The following is a 20,887-nucleotide window of genomic DNA, read 5'->3' on the forward strand; positions in this document are numbered from 1 at the left end:
AGTCTCCAATTAAAAAATTCTTCCTGAGATAACTCACTGAAACAAAACCAATCTCCAATTAAAGCTTCCTCCTGGGACCGCTCCTAGAAATGAAACCACTCTCAAATTAAAACGTTCTCCTGGAATCATCCCTAGAAATAAAACCACTCTCAAATTAAAACTTCTTTCCTGAGACAACTCATAGAAATAAAACCACTAAATAAAACATCTTTCTGTGACCAACCACTGAAATAAAACAATTTTCCAATTAAAATGTCTTCCTGTGACCATCCATGGAAATAACACCACTCTCCAATTAAAACTTCCTCCTGGGACCATCCATATAAATAAAACCACTCTTAAATTAAAACTAGCATTTGACCATTCCTATTTACTTTGTGGAAGTGCCCACCCATAGAACTAAAACTGCTCTCCAATTAAAACAGAAGTCATTCCTGTTTACTTTGTGGAGGAGCAAATCTATCTTCTGAATTCAGGTCATATCACAACTCAGATCAGTTTTCTTTTGTTCCATTGGTAATAAATCTTCTATGTTTCTTATGGTGAAACTAAGATATATGTAATAAACTGTAATAAATGTAATAAATTGCTATGACAACTTATCTGGCAACAATAAAAATATGAGAAATACAGTTTTAAAACCTTAATGGCCTTGACAACCATAACTTCATCTTCTCAAAATGACTGCACTGTATACTACATAACTATATTCTGTAATCTGCCCTCTGATCTTTCATAATTTGCCCTTCAATATGATGACTGGTTTCTCTGTTTGTTTTATGTTTATTTGTTACCTGGTCCTTTAAGTTTTTCCAGAAGTTCCTCCATACTATGTACTTCTGGTTCCTTTGGAGAAAGGATGACCATAACTGTGGACCCAAAGAGGCATTGAGCACATCCAATTTTGCCCAGAATGTTCAATCTCTCTTTTAGAAATCTGGATGACAAAATAGCACTGCAAAACAAAAGATTGCATATTACATACAAGATACACCTTAGTTCTTTCAATTCATTTAATGAAACCACAGCTGTCATTCAGGCATTGGTAGCAGATATTCAAATATTGCATTCAGAAGATGTCTGCTCAAAACCTCGCACTACAGTCTCCATACATAATTTGCTTTTCAAGAGTTCTGAGCAGCAGGCTTTTTTAGGAATCGGTTTGGTCTGGTACTTTACAACTCAATAACACAAATAGGTTAATTAGTGCCAAGGCAACTTGTGTATATAAAAAAAAGTGCCTTGCCCAAAAGGACACCATGGTAACTGACCCAAGCTGATCTGATGGTAGGATCTGAACCAAACCTATTAGCTTTGCAGTTCAGCAATAAGTTAACCACTGACCAACTGCAGTGATGCTGCATGGAAACAGCTGTAGATAAACAAGATTTTTCAACCAACCTAAACTCCTTAAGACGATTTGGTTAAAAATTTCATCATTTAAAGACATTTACAAAAGGGCTGATTTAAACTTTGACAAAAGACCTTACAAATTATATATTGTTGTATAAACGAGGACTGAATTTTCTGTAAAATCAACTTGTCTTCTTGTAAACCAGTCCCCAAACCAGTGTATTGATACATGGGCTCTTGTCATTTCTTAAGATATAATAAAAGGGACGACAATTTCCCATTTCTCCCGCATTCTATTTAAGATCCGAAACCAATGCTTCAAGCTACATGTCACTGTGTAATAGTTTCGCACCAAAGTTCAGCTCAGAGATTCTAAATTTTTCTAAATCTGGGTTTCCGCCGAATATTCCAACCCATTTTTCACATTTGGACATTTTGGATGGAGTGTGGTTTCTGAGCAGTATAAAAAATTTGGAATCTGCCACCACCATAAAATAGCTTACCAGCGGGCCTATAAAGCAAATTTAAACTAGGTTATATCGACCTATACCTGCATGAAATCGATAGGAGAATTATTTATTTTCTCAAAAATGGCAAGTATTATAATCGTTATGTCTTTAATCCGCTGACAGACTAGATGAAACTCAGCATAGATGAAACCTGACCCAGTACTTGACATTTGCGTTAATAGTCACATTACTTCACAAACCTCAAACAGCGACATCAGAAGTCCAATAGTTATGTGATATCATCAACAAACTCCTTTTTGATATTGTTGTACAAAATTTAAATTATATTAAATGAAAGTCTGATACATTTTGTAAAAACCAGAAAGAACATAATTCTCAATATATTTATTTTGAGAACAACTACAAGAAACTTGGGCCAGTCTGATTCATCCAGGAGAGTAGTCTGGTTCCCTGCTTCGTATGCTCCCTACACGAGACAGCACAAGTCAATGTGGTAGTCACGTGATACAACAAAACTCCGAAGTTGGTCTCGGAATAAATAGAAAATTTTGTGCTCTTTCGTTTTTGTATTTTTATTACATCCAGTATATGACTTTCATTTAATATTTTTTTTCTACAATATTTGAAAATGACGGTTGTGAGATTCTGTGTGATCGTGCGACATGCTATCAAAATCACTAGTACCAGCTCAAATTTCATCAACGCATTAGTTTTATTGTCTTACAGCAGATTAAAGACATAACGATTTTAATACTCTCACAATTTCTGAGAAAATAACTTGATTTAATGACGTTTCAGTTTGCTAGCCCATCTGCTAAGCGGCTTTGCTTTAATGCCACTATCTTGTGATGCTAGACTGGTCTACATACATTCCATGAAGAAAAAAATATGGAGATTGAACTGTCTGTCAAACAAAAAGTCTACTAGATGAATCTAATCCACTGATCGTTTGGATTGTCTCAACAAATATATTTATGGCATGCACCCGAATGATCCTAACTGCAACCTCCTAATATTCTGGTTAGAACTCGATAAATTTAACTCACAATCAGTTCAATTGCAACTCAATTACATAACTGTTTCGACCGTAACGTTGTGGAGGAAAATTTCAGGGTTTTTGCGAAATTCAAGGACTTTTCACAAATTGTCATTTTTCACGACTTTTTACCGATTTCCTGGTAGCATGGGAACTGTGTAAGGCAGCTAAAATATTTTCTCAGAAAAAAAAATGAAGATGCTCTTTACTGATCTTTCCAATAAATTATACTTTAACTTAAGTCAAATATATTGTTGTGACCTGACAACTGTTCTTGATTGTACTGTTCAAGGCTTGTAAAATTGGCTGATTGATCTGAACAATTTTTTTTGGTAGTCTATATTTGTTCACGGTTTGTGAAATGGTTTAATTCTTCTTAAGGATAAAGCATCATATAATAACTTCTGGGACACAATTGGACAGTAATCCAAAGCGTTTGTGTGTATTGTATAAGAGAGAGTTAGAGTTGTCAAGATGCAACTGTTTTTCTCATAATGATTTGATTCATGGGGGTTGGGGATACACACTGGAACTGTAACTGCTGGTAGCTAGTTGAGTACCAGTTAGCTGACCATCATTTGAGCACTACTTCAGCATTTCCTAGTAGAGTCAGCCAGGTAGGCTATTTATAGACAAAGGGGGAAGCTAAGATGTAGTGAGCAGCTAGCCAACTTTTACTTTCTATATATGGGATTTAAACACAAATTAATCTGCATATGAACATTTGACCTTAGCGTGCATGGATAACAAATAACTAGTATTTAGCAACAAGTATAAACTTATTGTATGGTGGAGCAAAAGCACAGAGCCAGACTTTTACTTCTAGGAGTTCAGTCTTCATTGCATCAGTTGTCATGTATAGCATGTTGTGAACTGATTGACAGATGTCTGATTAGCACACCTGCATCGTCTGGCAGCATCAATGCATTGTGGTTCCTGTAACCATTAGTCACTGCTTCTGATATGCAAGAGAGCACACTGGGCCTATCCTACATCAAGAACCTAATTGGAATACAAATGGTTTTTCTGTGTGAAATCCTTGAATTCCAGACTAAAGTGAAGCCAAAGGATTACATTTGGCAGAAGAATAAACGATATGAGCCATGTTAATTTCTATGGTTTTCTACACGAAGGTTCATGTGCCAAGAACGAAACAAGGTAGATAAGCATGAAACAGTGACACTGCAGAACAAAGAATCACAGATTTACTACCAATGGGTTCCACTGGGTATAGATGAGGTAGGCTTCAAAGAGCCCTTGGATCTAACATGCATAGATGTGGTAGGCCTCACAGAACCCTTGACTCTACCAGGTATTGATGAGGTAGGCCTCACAGAACACTTGGCTATACCAGGTATAGAGAGGTAGACCTCACAGAATCCTTGGCCTGTGACAATGAAGTCAGATTCACCACAAAACAGTAAGTAAGCACAAATTTGGTCCCACAAAGCTAAATGAACTGGATGGTTGTGACCCCTCTAAATTTATATCAGACCTGCCTCCCCCCCATCTTCTAAGTGAGTTGCCCATCAGGCTTGTCCAAAAAAGTGATATTTAATTTTCCAGAAAGAGAAAGTGCTATGGCACTGTCATGAAAACTGCCTGTGAATCCGTTGGTTTTCTGAACTGTCAAGGCTGAAGATGCTGGCTTCATGCCTGCTGTACCCTGGTGCATTAATGGCTGTTAAAATCAAGTTTGAAAGGGACTTCAATGGCAACTATATAATTATCTGACAGTTAGGCTAAGCTGGAGATTAACAAATTTATGAAACCTTCAGAAGTCTCCAATACATCCTTCACCCCAAAGAAACTGAAACTGTTACACTGTTTTAGTCCATTTAGTTCAAAGAGTTGGTAACCAAAGCCACTGGCTCTACTGATCCATGTAGCAAATGTTTCCTCTAATTTTGACACATCCACAGTACCATGATATGAAATTGGAAACAACATTTTTTTATAATGACTGATATTAAAAACAAATGTCCCTTTTACCTACGGTAAATTCTTTGTCAATTTTGATGGAGAAAAATGGAAGTTTTCGCAGCATTCAGGAAACAACTCCAAGGTCTGCTAATACTAATCACTACATATGATGATATAATGATAAAATACAGTCTGTATATCAAACTGAAGGAAAAGCTTAAGGCACAGATTGCAACAGCAGAGGTGTATGCCACAATTATTGAGAATTCCACACCAAAACATGCAGAACTTGTGAAATTGTTGGAATTCATGTTGTGAGCCCCTCTGCAGCATAATGTGAATAGTGTAAAGTCTAAAGAACCTAATGAATAATGTGAATGAGTCAAGTCTCATGAACCAACAACATTATGTGCATACAAGTCCAATCTCATGAACCCAGAGAAAGTGAAAGAGTCGAGTCTCATGAACCTACCACATAATGTGAACGAGTCAAGTCTAATGAACCAAAAGCATAATGTGAATGTCAAGTCTCAAGAACCAAAACAATAATTTGAGTAAGTCAAGTCCCATGAACCTACAGAATAATGTGAATGAGTCAAGTCTCATAAACCTGCAGCATAATATGAATACTGGTTTACATGGTCACACAGTTTATACTTAATTATGTTACTTTGAGAGGCAAATACACAGAGAACTAGTGAGTTTAAAGTATTTGTATATTTGTTATTTAAAGTACAGAAGTTTCAACATTTTGCCAAAATAATCATTATCAAATATGGCCCTTTTAGGCAAGTGGATTTTGAATCAGGGAAGTTATTTTATTCAGAACCACTTGCCAAGGCCTTTGTTTTAGCATTTTCGTTTTATGCTCAGATGTATGAAGCAAAATATAGTTCTCTGTTTAGGCAATTGTATTAACAGAATGAATAGATGCAAATTTATAATGATTCTGACATGCATCAATATTGTCTATGTGCTAAAAATGTGAATTTGTTGAAAAATCACACATTAATTCTGATTTGCAAATAATAAAAACTTGGCTCTGTTTTCATATAAAGCATGCAGATCAGGGCTAATTGTATTCTACACGTGAGATGCACTGTGGACTGAGTGGATCCTGTTGTAATGGAGCACTGTGTGAGAAAAGATACGCCCCGTACAGTGTTTGCAGTAACTGCATGTAATACATGGATAGATACAACATGAATGTACATTTAAAAATTAATTGAGAGCGATGTTTTACCATTCCAGATATTTTACATTATGGCATTTAGATGCTGTCTCTTGTTGTTGGTTTAATGCCATGCTGCCAGTATAACATGTGGAGGTGTGTGTGATTTGGATTTTTAACATAACTTTAACAATGTTTCAGTCATAGCGCTACGATGTCTGCAGTGACAGTTTATAGTGCTGTCTAGCAATGGGACATCATGCTGCAGACATGTAGCATGATGTCCCACCCAGTCCCATCATCCTGACACCAGGCCAACCAGTCCTAACACTAACCTCTTAATGCTGAGCGCCAAGCGAGGGAGCTGTTAGTACCATTATTGTAAGTCTTTGGTACGACTTGGCTGGGGATTTAATCCAGGACCTCAAGCATCCAAGGCAGACACTCTAACTACCAGGCCACTGGAGCGGTCAACATGTGGAGGAAGAACCCAGGAATTCCTGGTAAAAACCACAAATCCATGGGTACTGGCAAGCTTTTTAACACTGTTACATGTTTAGGCTCTCATAAACAGTAACAAGAAAAGAGTGAAGACAACAAGCTTTGTAAAATTTAACAAATAATTTATTTCCCTAGAAAAACGTGGTAACAATGGAAAAAATAAGTTATGGTTTTAAAAATCAAGTCCAAAAATAATCCAAGAATAATCCAAGAATTAAAAATTAGAAGTCCTAGTAATAAAATGTTCTAATGAATTTGAGTTCAAGTCCTGACGGAAATCCCAAATGGAAGGTGATGATGTATACTATAGCTAGTACAGTATTGATGTGTCTACAACTGAGATTATTTCTCAAAACATTGGTATTAAACCTGGCCACTGCACAAAACAGATGCCCAGATTGAGGTCACGTGATCACTTTCTAGAAGCTTTACATCACGAAGTCCAGTACAGACCTGATTTCACTCTTTAAATCACATATTAACAATGAATAAAAAAAGTTGTTTACTTCAACTGTTGTTAATTCTGTAGCAAGGTCAGGAACTAGGTCAGCATAAAGATACAAAATTCTATTATTAGGTGTTTACGAAAAAACAGTCCAGTCAAACTAATTTCTTGAAAATGACAAATTCCAGTAAACAAATTACATTACTACAACATGTAATGGAATATAAAAAAAATTAAAACTAACAATCAAACAATTAAATTAAATCAAATAAAAATTAAATCAAATATATATATTACAACATTACCACATAGGCCAAGCCAGTGACTCAAACCCAAGCATTTTTAATCACTCAGCCAACCTTCCTACCCTATTTTGTATCACTCTATGAACCTTCCTACCCTATTCTGTATCATTCTACCAACCTTCCTACCCCATTTTGTATCACTCTACCAATCTTCCTAGCCTATTTTGTATCACTACAAACCTACCTAACCATTTTTGTATGACTCTACCAACCCTCCTACCCTAATTTTTATAATACCAACCATACTAACCTATTTTTTTATCACTCTGTTAGCAGAAACATGCAAACTTTCTCATTCGGCCAAAGTTTTTTTTAACCATGACCTATTCCAATATATATATATATATATATATATATATATATATATATATATATATATATATATATATGTCACTTGTCAGCAAGGCAAGAACACTAATTTTAAGTCAGAAAAGTTTGCTTTTGAAAGACAACAATTTCATGCAATTTCATCCAGTTACATCACACCATTTTAGGGTAAAAACTTCTTTATGGTACCGAAAATGTATTTATCAATAATAAAAAAAACACAGCTATCATCGTTAAGTAGCATGTCATAATTTAATAAATTAGGTCCAACTTATCAAGCTGTAAAGCCACACACAATTACAAAACACCTATAGCTTACCATGTGATAACACTGAGGGCTCCAAGTGGGGTTACTAAGGATGCAGGTGCGAAAGCATAAGCAGCAAAATTTGAAAATTCTCCGGTAACCACTGACAAAGAGAAAAAGCATGTTTCTTTATTACACTTACTACATCTGTCTGTGTATAACATGAGCCCATTTTTCTTTATTACACTTACCACATCTGTGTATAACATGAGCCCATCTTACTTTATTACACTTACTACATCTGTGTATAACATAAGCCCTATTGCTGCATGTCAACTAAGGTCAGCCACAGAACAATGCACTGGCAGACAAGTTTATCACATCTATGCCTCCTATGATTAGGGCTACAAATTGATGCTGATATGCCTGAATATTTCAAGCTGAAAACAATGAACTAGAAGTTTCTTGGAAGTGTTATTTAGCATTCAATTTTATCGAAATATCCTTGTGTACATTGAAAATAGTCTGAATTTTGCTAGCTGAAAATATTACAAATATCAAAATGCTACTAGTACTGAAAAAGTGAATCCTGAACCTTGAATGATTTTACAAAACGATTGTATACCATGATCTGCAGGCCAAAAATTATATGGCTGGTCTGTATCTACACTATTCACATTTGGGTGTAAGTAATAATGCACAGGTAAACAGGAAACAATTCAATCCAGTTATGTGGATGTTATAAACAGATAAAAAGGAAACAATTCAAAAGTAGATTCTGTTCTATTAAAGTATGTTTAAACATTCAAAAAAAGTCTGAACTTAATAAAAAATATTATGGCTTTGATACTGTTATGGTAATTTTGTCCATTGCAAATTTTCTAATATTTACAAAGTTACAAAAGTTATATCAACTAGATTCTATCAACTAGATAGGCATGTTTTACTTTAGGTTTTATACTTGACACAATTTCTAATAAATTATTGTGTAGGCATTACTGTAAATCTGAACATGATACTAAGTAAAAAATAATACTAACAGTATGATGTGTGCATGTGCTTGTATGTCTGTTTGCACATGTTTGTGTACTCACTGAGAACCATTCCTGCCCACCATGGCCACTCTTTTAAATACCCAAGTCCTCCCTCTCCTGTAAAAAATGAAATCATGTAACATGTCCTCCCTTTCCCATATAAAATGATATCATGTAACTGTTGATTACTGTTTAGAATACTGTGTGCATAGAGCAGGTCAAATTGTATTCCTCGGCCACCAGCCATGTTCAATCATAAAATAAGAGGTACAAAACAATTTGTTTCTATCCATCTCATTTGCTAGATTAGCTAGAGTATTCTTACATCATCCTATTTGTTTGTACCCCCCACCAATTTTAAAAACAGAAGGCACCAAGGAATTCAAAATGCACAAAACATAGTCACTTCATTCATTGATTTATAAGTTCTAACCTGATTGTTTCCAGGTGGTCTATAATACATTCGACTTCTTAGTGTTTCAGATCAAATAGGAGTTTCTTTAGCAACATAATCACAATGTTTGCATGAGCCAGTCTATGTTTCCAAGAAACAGATGTAATGTCATTTGCTGTCCTTGATAATCTAAAAAATGCTGTAAATTTTGGATTTAATCTCCCTGAACACATGTGTACAAGAGTTCTTCCTTTTTATTTGTTCAATTTGTTTTATAAATATTACAACTAGACATTGAAATTATTGGACACAGGTGATAGTTTTTACTGAAATGGACTATTCTAGATATCAGAAAAGGACTACAACCAGTCTGTTTGTTTACACTGGGAGTTTCTATTTGTTCTGGAACACCAAGAACATGACAGTGTTAGGGACCCCTTGGTGACAATCAGGCTAGAAATTAAAAATCAATTAATGAAATCACCAAATTTTATGCATTTTTTTAATACCCTTGATGCTTTTTATTTTTAAAATTGGTGGGGAGGGGTGCAAAGAAAACAAAAGGGTATGTAAATACTATAGATGACAACCTTCCTGACAGTGGTGGAGGGATTTTATGATTTAAAAAATGGTACACTACTAATGAGACAGATGCATATTAATTTATTGGCATGATGGTCAGGGGTGCTTTTTTCTAAACAATGTTCTGCCACCAAAAAGTGCAATAAAAAATTACCTTGCTTTGATCTGTAGAAGAAGAAAAACACCTTATTATGTCAATAATTTGAATGAAGAAAAAGATCTAGTAATATAAATATATATCCTGGTAAGAAATTAAACTGATCCTTGTCACCACAAAAAGTTAAATGATCAGTCCCTATGCAATGTTGTACAATTGAGAACAATTCTTCATTTATGATATCATAAGTAGACTTCTGGTGAAAACACCATGTCAATATGTCTTTCCTTTCAGTAGTGACAAGATTTTCAAGATGGCTACTGTGGTGGCCATAATGTTTGTCTGAGCAGCATCAAATTCATTTAGGACCAATTAGACAATGGGATGAATGTGCATGTAAAGTTTCAAGACAATACTGGAGGAGCAGCATCAGCAACTTGTGCTAATGGACAGACAACAGACCATCCAATAAGCTCTTCTGGTCTATGACCAGTAGAGCCAGAGAACAAGAGTTAAATGAAGGGACTGATGCCCTACTAGATGAAAAGAATTTCCTGGAATTCAATATAAAAACAATTTCTTCTAGTTTAACTGCTTAGTGCTGAAACCATCTCTGATATTTTGGTGCAATACCATGAGTTTCAAAGTAAGAACCATTTCTGCAGCTCTGCTGGATACAAGGTCATCACCATTTTCACCAAAGACAAACTAGATGTTATAAGTCATCTTCTGAACAAAACTTGTGTGAATATCAATATGACCATCCATTCAAGAGGAGCTGAACTAACAAGATTTTCAAGGTGGCTGCCATTGTGGTCACACTGGATGTTGGATTGGCACCATTTTTTTTTATTCAGAACTAACTAGACATTTCAAAAAGTCTTTTGGTGAAACACCCATGTGGATATGATTTTACATTAAGAAAGGGTAAGGACACAATTTCAAGATGGCTGTCATGGTGGCCATATTAGACCTCAGACTGGCACCATTTTCACTTAGGACCAACTAGGTATCTTAAGAAATCTGGTTGTGAAAACCCCATGCTATAACTCTCCATTCAGGAGAACAAGATTTGATGATGGCCACCATGTAGGCAATATTGATGTTCTAGTGGCACTAATTGTAAGGCATCCTAGTCGTCAAAAGAGGTCTGCTAGTGAAACCTCATGTTAATATGACCATTTATTCACCAGGAGTAGTAAGAACATTTTCGAGATAGCCAGAGTCGGCCACATTGAACGTGCGACTGGCAACTAAGTATCAGGAAAAGTCTTCTGGTGACATGACCATTCTGATCCCTACAGTAATCTATTATTATTTACTCAACAAGTATATTGCAAACAAGACAGTAAAATTATTTCAAATAATTCCCTTCTCTTTTTATAAATATGCCATGACAAGTCTACAAACAAGAGATTCTGTCAAAAGCCTCCAAAGTCAGCAAACTTCTAAACTAATTGGAAACGTTGGTAGGTCTGTCTCTGATACATTAAAACAAGTCATTTTTATGATGTTTACATTGACTGAAAAACTTAATATTTCATACAACTCATAAACGTTTAACAAAGTCTCTCAAGTCATCTATTGATAATAAAATGTATTCACGAGTCTCTTATGAAACAAATTACAAACGATCAGAACTGAGCACCCAAATGAAAAAGCAGTAGTAGAGTACGACATTTACATTGCCCATACAACTGGTAATATTCCGGGGTATGGGTGTGGTGCCTGGGATTTTCTTTCGAACCTGGGTACTTCCATTTTTGTTTACATCAAGCCAATATTGTTCAACAAATATAATGAATGTTATTAGCCGTTTTTCTTTAAATAAAAGAAATGAGCAATAATATATTTTTTTATACGTGGGTCGCAAATTTTCTTGCAAAAAAGGCCCACGTTCCGGGTCAACCCCTACGCAGTTGGTAAGTCTTACCAGCTCTCGTCCCATGACGTGCCGCCGATCGAAGTAGTCCTGTTTTCTTGAAAATGTAACTGATTCCGCACAATATACTGGACACTACTGCCAAGGCGAGACCGATATAAAAATCCTGAGTGTACTGTTCTGGCGTCTCCCTCCATCCGCCTGTAGTCCCATGTACGGTGGTTGTTGAAGTGTTCCACAGTGTATCGTTTGCATCATTCGTAGTGTTTACAAGGTCCATTGACGGGGTGGTCATGGTAAAGTTTACATACACTGTAGTTTTCATCTAGGAAGAAAGACAGTGAAAAATTAAGTATAAAAATATCAATTTTAAGAAATACATAAATTATCCACAAGTCGCCTTTTTCAATAAGATAAGTAAAGAAGGACAACCACAAGAAAATTAATGTAAAAGCAATTTATTACATCCTTGACCATAAAAAGATGGAAGACGACAAATTCCACTCTAGATTTTAGAAGCGGCCATTTAATGGTGCTCTTTCTCCGAGTTGAAAACACGAGAATCCCAATGCACGCCACCCCCTACCCCACTCCTCGCTCCGATTACATGGTCATTCCATTGTGACCCTGAAATCTTTTAAGAAATAACCACGAAATAGCCATTTTTCCCCTACAAAGTATCAGAAGGGACATAGAAAGTAAAACCATCAAACTGGCTGTAGGTGAGCATTTACAGCAAAATAATGATTAATTATGTATCAGTCCATACACCATGTATTTTGCAGTGAATTCAAACCGATTTATACTATGGTAATTATACGTAGGTAAAAATATTTAATAAACTCCAAGTGGAACAACAATTTTTTTTTTTCGAAGTTTCTAAAACGCCACCAAAAGAAAATCTTGAGAACACATGTACAGATGAGTAGTGAATAGGGATACCCTACGGACAATGGGAATTAGCATTACAGAACCCCTTGGGACAATCTACGGACAATGGAAATTTAACATGGCGAAAAATCGTGGGACAATCTACGGACAAGGGGAATTTAACATGGGAATAAATCGTGGGACAATCTACGGACAAGGGGAATTTAACATGGGAATAAATCGTGGGACAATCTACGGACAAGGGGAATTTAACATGGGATTTTTTTTTTTTAAATTTTTAAAAAAAGGGGTAGGCAATTCAAAGACTATCTCTTTTCGAGAAATATGGCTGGCCCTGAAAAGGGCCTTTGGGTTTTCTTCTGCTTCTAATTTCTTCTTTTCCTCCACCAAGTTCTTATTTTATCTCCTACACTCTTTCTCTTCTTTTCTTTCTTTTTTTTCTTCTCCTCTTCTTTCTTCTTCTCTTCCTCCTCCTCTTCTTTCTTCCTCTTCTCATTTTCTTCTTCTTTTTCAATTTTTTCGTTCCATGTTCTTATTCTTATCTTTTCCTCTTCATCCTCCTTTTCCTCCTTTATTTCTTTCAACAGATCACTGATGATTACCTTCATTTTTCGTAAATTGTTTATCTCCATCTTCACTCTATGGGGACTATATGAGTAGTGATCCTCGTTTAGGTTAACCAACATTTGCTCAAACATTCCTAAATTGTCCATGACGTTTTGCAATTTTTCCATTTTGTTAAGTTGGTTTGAAGCCATCTTCTTTTTTATTCTTTGCAGAATGGTTTGAACGACGAATACTGTGGGTTATTATAGTGAAAGCGCGGACATGATGGAAAACATCCCCTAAAAACATAAAATTAATCTTACCTAGATCATGACCCATCAACGCGCTTACGTGGAGGAAAACATCCCCCTACTTTTTCATTTCATATAATATAACCCCAACTATACTCTCCACATGCGCTAAGAAACATTAAAAAACCTATAATCTACTATTCACACAAACATACATGAGCTCTTACAAACACAAACACACAAACACATACCCTCACATTTTTTAAAAAAGATTTAGTGTTTATATACACACTACTCTACCTACACACATTGGCAAATGGATCGTTATTTCTTTTCTAGAGTATTGGGTAGCCCTGAAAAGGGCTGTTTTGTTTGGAACTTCATGGGCACCTGGTTAATGGTGGCACCTTCCAGGCCTGGCGCCACATACGCATCTTATCCCCCAGTTACTTTTTACCTTTTGGGGGGAGAGAGCAGAGGCAGGATATGTCGCTTCAGAATCCCAATTTTCACTCTCTGGGATTCTGAAATTTTTTCTTCTCTCCTTTTCCTCCTCCTCTTCTTTATATCTTCTCTCCTCCTCTTCTTTTTTTTTTCTTCTTTCCTCCTCTCTTATCCTTCCCTCCTCGACAATGGCTTCAGCGGCCAGTTCATTTAATATGCGCCTGGCATATTCCAGATGCACATGAAGCTCCAACAGTTTCTCAAGTCTCGTGTTCATTTTTTGGTGTTGATCAATCAACAAGGGTAGCTGGACTGCCGAACGAGTTTCAATTTATAGTGAAAGCGCGGACGTGATGGAAAACATCCCCCTAATAACATAAAATTCATCTTACCTAGATCATGACCAAGAAACAACAACAACGCGCGGACCTAAAAGAAACACTCACTCACGTTTTTATGCTACCCATCACTTCAATGGACTATCCACATACGCAAGGCAATCCAATCTAACCCCAAATATACACCTCAAACAGCCAAAAAACTAACATCATTTTAATCTACTATACACATCAATCTATTTTTTCACTTACAAACACAATTACACTAACACACAAACTCATACCCTCACATTCTTTAAGAAAGAGTTAGTGTTTATTTTCACACTACTCTACCTACACACATTGGCAAATTAATAGTTATTTCTTTTCTAGAGTATTGGGTAGCCCTGAAAAGGGCTGTTTTTTGTTTTGCTATGGCATTCTTTTTTAGTTTCTAAGAATGCGATGTCCTCTGAGGATAGACTTTCTGGCAATAGGTCTGCTTCTTCGGAAAGAGAAGAAGAATTCTTTGGTGTCGATACGACAATCGACAAAGCCTCTGTCAGCTTCAGGTTGTTGCTGCTGCTGTTGTTGTTGCTGCTGTTGCTGCTGTCTCTGAAGTCTGTACTTCTCTGTCCATTCTTCTTTCTCCTTGTTCATTTCTTCTCTGAAGAGCTCTTCTATCAGGTCTTCAGTGATTTTTAACATTCTCACATTCTCTATTTCTTCTGGCTTCGGTATCAGACTGTGTCTGACCCTATGCAAATTCACGTAGGCTTCGTTGAGCTTAGCTAGTTTGGAGCACATCTTCTTAGGAGGATGAGTCGACAATGGATGGCTAGACTGGGAACAACCCGGTTCTTAAAGTGAAAGCGCGGACGTGAAGGAAAACATCCCCCACACGGTTTTCGAGCCGCAACGTTCATGAGAGGGATAGTAAGAAATGAAAGAGCATCAATCCAATATTCTTATAGCTAAACTAACCACAAAGGCATTTTTTTCAAAACACAACATTTTTATTCAAAAATCACTTAACACTAAACAACAACAACTCTAACATTTTTTAACATTAATCCAACACTATAACATCTAACAATTTTTTTCAAATCACAAACATTTTTTCTTCAAATACCATCTACTTTAAACAAGGCTGACAACGTTGTGAATGAAATTGTGATTTCCACTGTTGGAAATCATTAGGCCATTGATGGACACTACGTTTCCTAGCTTGAGACAAAAGATAAGCATAATGGTCACAAAACCATCGATCTACTTTCACATCGTTTCTAGCAGAAGAACGAGGATCAAAATGAGTCACTAAATGTTCTAAGGAATAGCCCAGGCTGCGATGATGCAGAAAATACACACAGTACTGTCCACACACCAAGGAATCTGTGCCTTGTAATTTCACGTTATTGAATCGGGTGGTTTGAGCATTTCTTCTCATAAAGTCGATGATATCGTCTTCCAAAGGGGGCAATCCGTACGAATCGAAATATTCCACACATCCTTCTTGAGGAAAGTAGACGGCTACCCAGTGGGTTCCTGGGAGATGACTTTCGTCCGTGTTGATCACGTAAGCTTGATGGTCTTTAGGTTTGCGATGAGGGAGTTCATCTTTAGCACAGACGACAGGATTCCAAGAAGCCGTATACGAACTATGGTTCAAAAGGTAATAAAGTTCCCAGGTATCCATTGATTTGTGTTTTTTTCTTCTTCACAGGTAATAATAAGTCGTCAATTCGATCCTGACTTTTTGCTTGAAAATGTCTGACGAATAAACGGTTATTCGTTCTGTTTCCTCACTCTGATTCAGGAGAGCTTCGATACGATGGATCTCTTGAGTGGTTAATGGTGGACAAGAATGTTCACGCAAGTCTTTATACCACTGGTGCAACACGTCTTTGTTCGAGATGAGACTCCAAGCTTCGTCCAGATACTCGTCCAATTTTTCTTCTTGACTTAACATCAGGCATTTATCGTGTTGAATTTGACTGGGATGATCGTTTTGACATCCAAAGCAATTTTTCTTGATTAATTCCGTCATTTTGTCGACCAAGTGTTTGGCAAAACAGGAGACTAAATGGGCTTCTTGTTCTGGCCATCTCGACTTCATCATGACAATTTCTTCGTCTTGGGATTCTCCTTCCACGGTCTCCTCACATTCCATGTTCAAAGTTTCTTCACTAGGTAAAGAGGGATAACAGTCTTCCATGGTTTCTAGTAATCTAGAATGACTTCTCTCAAACTGTTGATTTCTATCGTATTGTCAAATTCTGCATACAGGATGACGTTCACTGTGTGCCCTGCTTCCAGTGGACTCGCAAACTGAATTTCCACACGAATCTGGCCAGATTTTATAGGGTGGAAATGTCCCTCGTTGCTGCCTTGGTCTGGAGTGAAATCAAAAGCCCACAAAGCATAGCCTCCTACATAATCCTCGTACGTAATACCGTGACTGGTGTTGGTTCCTAACTGTCCGGTGGCTTCGTACAGGGACAAGTACGATCTCAAGTAATTCTTCTCGGGGTCAAATTTAGGCTCGAAAGGTCGGGTACACAAGGTCTTGCCATCACGACTGACTTCGATCTTGGACACTTTGTAATGCTTAAACTCAAAAGGATTTTCGTTGTGGACTCCGTTGAAGGCTGTATTCTTGACGATACCAACAATCAAACGCTTGGGTAACTGTCCTTGGAACAGATGATCTTGGATCATGGATTGCTGTCCAGCAGGAATGGTGAACGTTTTCACTTCTACGCGTCGTATGGGATACTTGGCAGTTGTTCTGCTTAACGTTTGACTGATATCGTTTCCCACTTTAGGTAACACTTCTACGCGATGCACGTAGAGCTTGGCTTCTTGAATGATAGTTTTGTATTCATTGGCATGGGCCATCAAATGGAAAGTGGCACTGCTACGATTCAGTCTCAGGCGGACATCCACTCCGTTTAGCAAATACTTTTCTTGTAACCACATGTCCAAATGCAAACGATCCATCAGTTCTAAACTTCGCCCTTGCAGAATTTTCTTACGACGGTCATTAAACCCCACATTGTGAGGATCGTCATCTGCTGTCAGGACTGTGTCGCTAAACTTGTCTGTACCTGCCGTGTCAGGTTTCCATACCACGCAAGCATCCAGATGAGTATTCTTGGCTTCTTTTCCGTACGTCAAGAGATTTTCCAAGTAGGCACGATATGGGTAAGTATCCATGCTGCTACTGACCAGTTTGTTATTCAAGTACAAGTCCACTTCGCTGAACAAGGAATGCATGAAATTGTTGACAGGAGCTACTCTAGCATCGCCTCCTGGAATGGTGTTGTCCGTTTTGATCACTTTCACTTTCAAATACAGGTAACTGCTATTCAGATCGATGTAATCTTCGGGTTGTCCTTTGATTTCAAACTCGATGGGAGCGGAATCGGTCAATGAGGAGATGGGATTAAATTCCACCCATTGGGATTCTTGCATGGTCATCATGGTGGGGGGCATGGCAAACAGATCCAGTTCCGTCTTGGAACAAGCGCAAGACTCTCGGTGCATCATTTTTTGTTGTTGCTGTGTTTCAATAATCGAAAACGTCTAAGTCTCGAACGGTTCTTCTTTTCTTGGCCTTTCTCGCTTGAAGTCTGGTGAAAGGGTGTTTTCTTCTTCGTCGTCTCTTTCTGCCTTGTCCTTGCTGAATGCTTGACTCGGTAGCGTGCAGGGCATTTATAGGTGTCTCTCGTTGACCTAAAATGTCTTTACCCGTTTGCAGCAAGACATTTTTGCCAGCCCTCATGAAGGCTTCTTTAGGGTTCTGTTTGTCGATGATGACATTTTGGAGAAATTCTTTGCCTTGCGTCAGTGCCGCATCTTTCAAGGCGTGCAATCCGCGTGTCACCATCGGTTTCAACACCGGGGCCACCGAACGAAAGGCCGATTTTAACATGTCTCCTAAACCGTGTCCTCGCTGTCGAGCCACCCCTTGGTACACTGGATACATGACTTACGAGTCGTGAGAGAACCGTTTTCGAAAATGGAGTTTCACCGTGACTTTTCCTTTGGTGAATGGAATATTTTGTCCCAAATCTCCTTTTATAGTAATGTTGACCGTGTCCAAATACGACTTGCTGACAGGTAAATAGTGAGGATGGACAAATTCGCGGTGAACGTGGTAAGTGTTTCCACCTTCCTCGTCAGCGTTTGCGGCAGAATCCACTTTGAAAGGAATGACACGCAGTAACGGCACAGAGGTGTGTCCCACCACGTTGTACTCCACCACATCGGAGTACACGAACATCAAATTCAGTCCTTGGTTCAGTTCTACTGGGGTACGAAATAACTTGCTAAAAGAGTCGTTGTCGTAAACGCTGGGTGATTCTTTGTTCTTGAGTATGGTCATTCTCATGTTCATGTCTCCACCCAACATGTCAAACAATTCAGGACAAAATAAAATGGACACGATTTTAGTCCGTTCAAATTTTATTAAGAAGCGACGAGCTACTTTGTGGTACTCCATGGTGACACTTTTGTTCTTGACAATGTCAAAAGCTTTCCCAAACACGCCATTAAACCTGGTGGCTATGGTGTTGACCAAATGTTGACCACTGAAATAATAACCTTGGGGAATGGACAAGTGGTAGGTGGCCGTTTTAGTTTTCTCATTATATGTTTTAATGTCAGATATGGTTCTCTTATCCAACTCCTGTTGCAATTGCTCGTCAAGAACTTCCACCTTAAAAGTATTTTGATTGGGAAGGACATTGAGGACTTGGGTCGGGTGAATCATTTCTACTAAAGCCACTTCCCAATGGGCTTCGTGATCTAAGGGGATGGCTTGAGGTAATTTGGCCGTGTAACAGCACAACGCGTTGTGGGGAAACACCTCCATGGAACTGTCACTGGGTAAGGTCAAGTAAAATTGGTTTTGGTGACTCATAATTCCAGAGTTCTGTGGCTGTCCGAGGGGTTATTAATGGACGTCAGAGGCGTGTCTCCGCCCAAAATGGGGTTCTGGTTGTGATTGTTGTTGGAGTGGTGACTGGCACTGACACTGGCACTGGACACAACGTTCCCGTTCGAGGAGAATTTCAGGGACGGATTGGGAAGCAGGTAACCGATGCAACTGCTCAATAAAATGGTCCACAATTGTTTGTCTCCTTGTTGCAAACTCAAATTGGCGATGGCTGCCCCGATGACACAATACACCACGAAGATTTGGCAGAAAAAGACGATTTGCGTTTTAGGCACACGTTCTCCACACCACACCCACAAGGGTTGTTTTTGTAAATCTTGCACAGAAGAACTAGGGGAAGAAGGACTGGTCGACGTAGCTGCGTCTGCTGTGTGAAAGGGCATGATGGTCACTTCTTCTTTTTATAGTCGATGACTTGCGAAGCGTCGATCCAAGAATCGAAACTGGGTGGATATCCTTTCCAACGTACTTTGACTTCTTTGACACGTCGTTTGCCCACTTTACGGGTTCTGCGTTCGAGAATGCTTTCGATGTCGTACACGTCGTCTTCTTTTTTGGTGACACGTTGTAACTCGGGCAAATAAAACGTTCCTTTGAGTACTTCTCCGTTCATGTCTTCCAATTTATAGACGGCAGGATGACGGCCATGCACTCGTCCAGTGACGCGAAACAATTCGGTCGTCCAGTTAGGTAAGTAACCTTTGTCGAAAGTGCGTTTGGTTTTGCCAATGCGCACCCAATCTCCTACGGTCAACTCTCCACTTTTCTTGGGGACAGCCCTCGTCGGGGACGTACCAAACAGACGCTCAAACACCAGCACTTCGTTGTCGGGAGTCACTTCTTGCGGGGCACGTCCGATGCTTCGATGGTAAGATTGGTTGTACGCTTGCACCAGGTGCGGTAAGATGTCGATGTACTTCAGAGTGTGGTGATGCGTAAAATATTTCCACATGCGTTCTTTCAAAGTACGTTGAAAACGTTCCACGATGCTGGCTTTGGTTTCGGGATTCTCGGTGGTAAAAAAATGAATGTCACGTTTCTTTAATTCTTTTTGGAAAGCTTGGTTCAGAAATTCGGTGCCTTTGTCCGTTTGCCATCGAAGAGGGTGACGACCGCTTTGTTTCAACACCCGTTGCAGGGCTCGCACTAACTCGCTGCTCGATTTGGAAGTCAAGGGCACGACCCAGGCAAATTTGGAAAAGACGTCGATGACACAAAACAAATATTTGTAGCCGCGATTGTAGCTGGCCAAATGAGAGACATCGGCTAAATCGGCTTGCCATTGATGATCGATGCCTTCCACTCGGGTGCGACTTCTGGCAAACTTGCGTCGAATGGGTTTGTGTAAAGTGTAGGTAGCTTGTTCTTGTAACCATCGTTGCACTTGAGGTAAACGGAGACTTTTCAGTCGAGTTTTGGCAGCACGATACAATTTTTGAACTCCTGCGTAACCTGCAGGATGCGAGGGATCGTAGTAAATGCTGGCTAAGACTTTTTCCATTTTTTGTGTTGGTTGATGTGTTAATAAGGCACCCACTCTTGGAAGAGGCTACTCTTTTTCTCTTGGGGTATTTTCTTGGATTGCAAGGCTTTGCGTGTGCGACCAGCAATAGGTGTCGAAGAGGAGGAGGATGTCTGTGCAGGGGATATCGGTTCTTGTTTCACTTCTGTCTTCACTTTCTTTTTCTCTTGTGATGAAGAAGGGGTGGCC

At 38.4% G+C, this 20,887-nt stretch overlaps 1 protein-coding gene across 1 annotated transcript in view; it reads right to left on the reverse strand.

Annotated features, from left to right (window-relative positions):
* The window catches only part of LOC149798174 (magnesium transporter NIPA2-like), a 47,553-nt gene that overhangs the window by 8,222 nt on the left and 18,444 nt on the right, over nucleotides 1-20,887 (reverse strand). Inside the window, exons 2-5 of the mRNA XM_089963282.1 lie at nucleotides 11,819-12,092; nucleotides 8,873-8,929; nucleotides 7,851-7,941; nucleotides 795-955 (exon numbers count right to left, since the gene is read on the reverse strand). Coding sequence (XP_089819408.1) covers nucleotides 795-955; nucleotides 7,851-7,941; nucleotides 8,873-8,929; nucleotides 11,819-12,092 — 583 coding nt within the window. The remainder of the gene's footprint in view (nucleotides 1-794; nucleotides 956-7,850; nucleotides 7,942-8,872; nucleotides 8,930-11,818; nucleotides 12,093-20,887) is intronic.

This window comes from Sinohyriopsis cumingii, chromosome 6 (assembly GCF_028554795.1).
Source record: "Sinohyriopsis cumingii isolate HCF-2022 chromosome 6, ASM2855479v2, whole genome shotgun sequence".
NCBI classification, from domain to species: Eukaryota; Metazoa; Mollusca; class Bivalvia; order Unionida; family Unionidae; genus Sinohyriopsis; species Sinohyriopsis cumingii.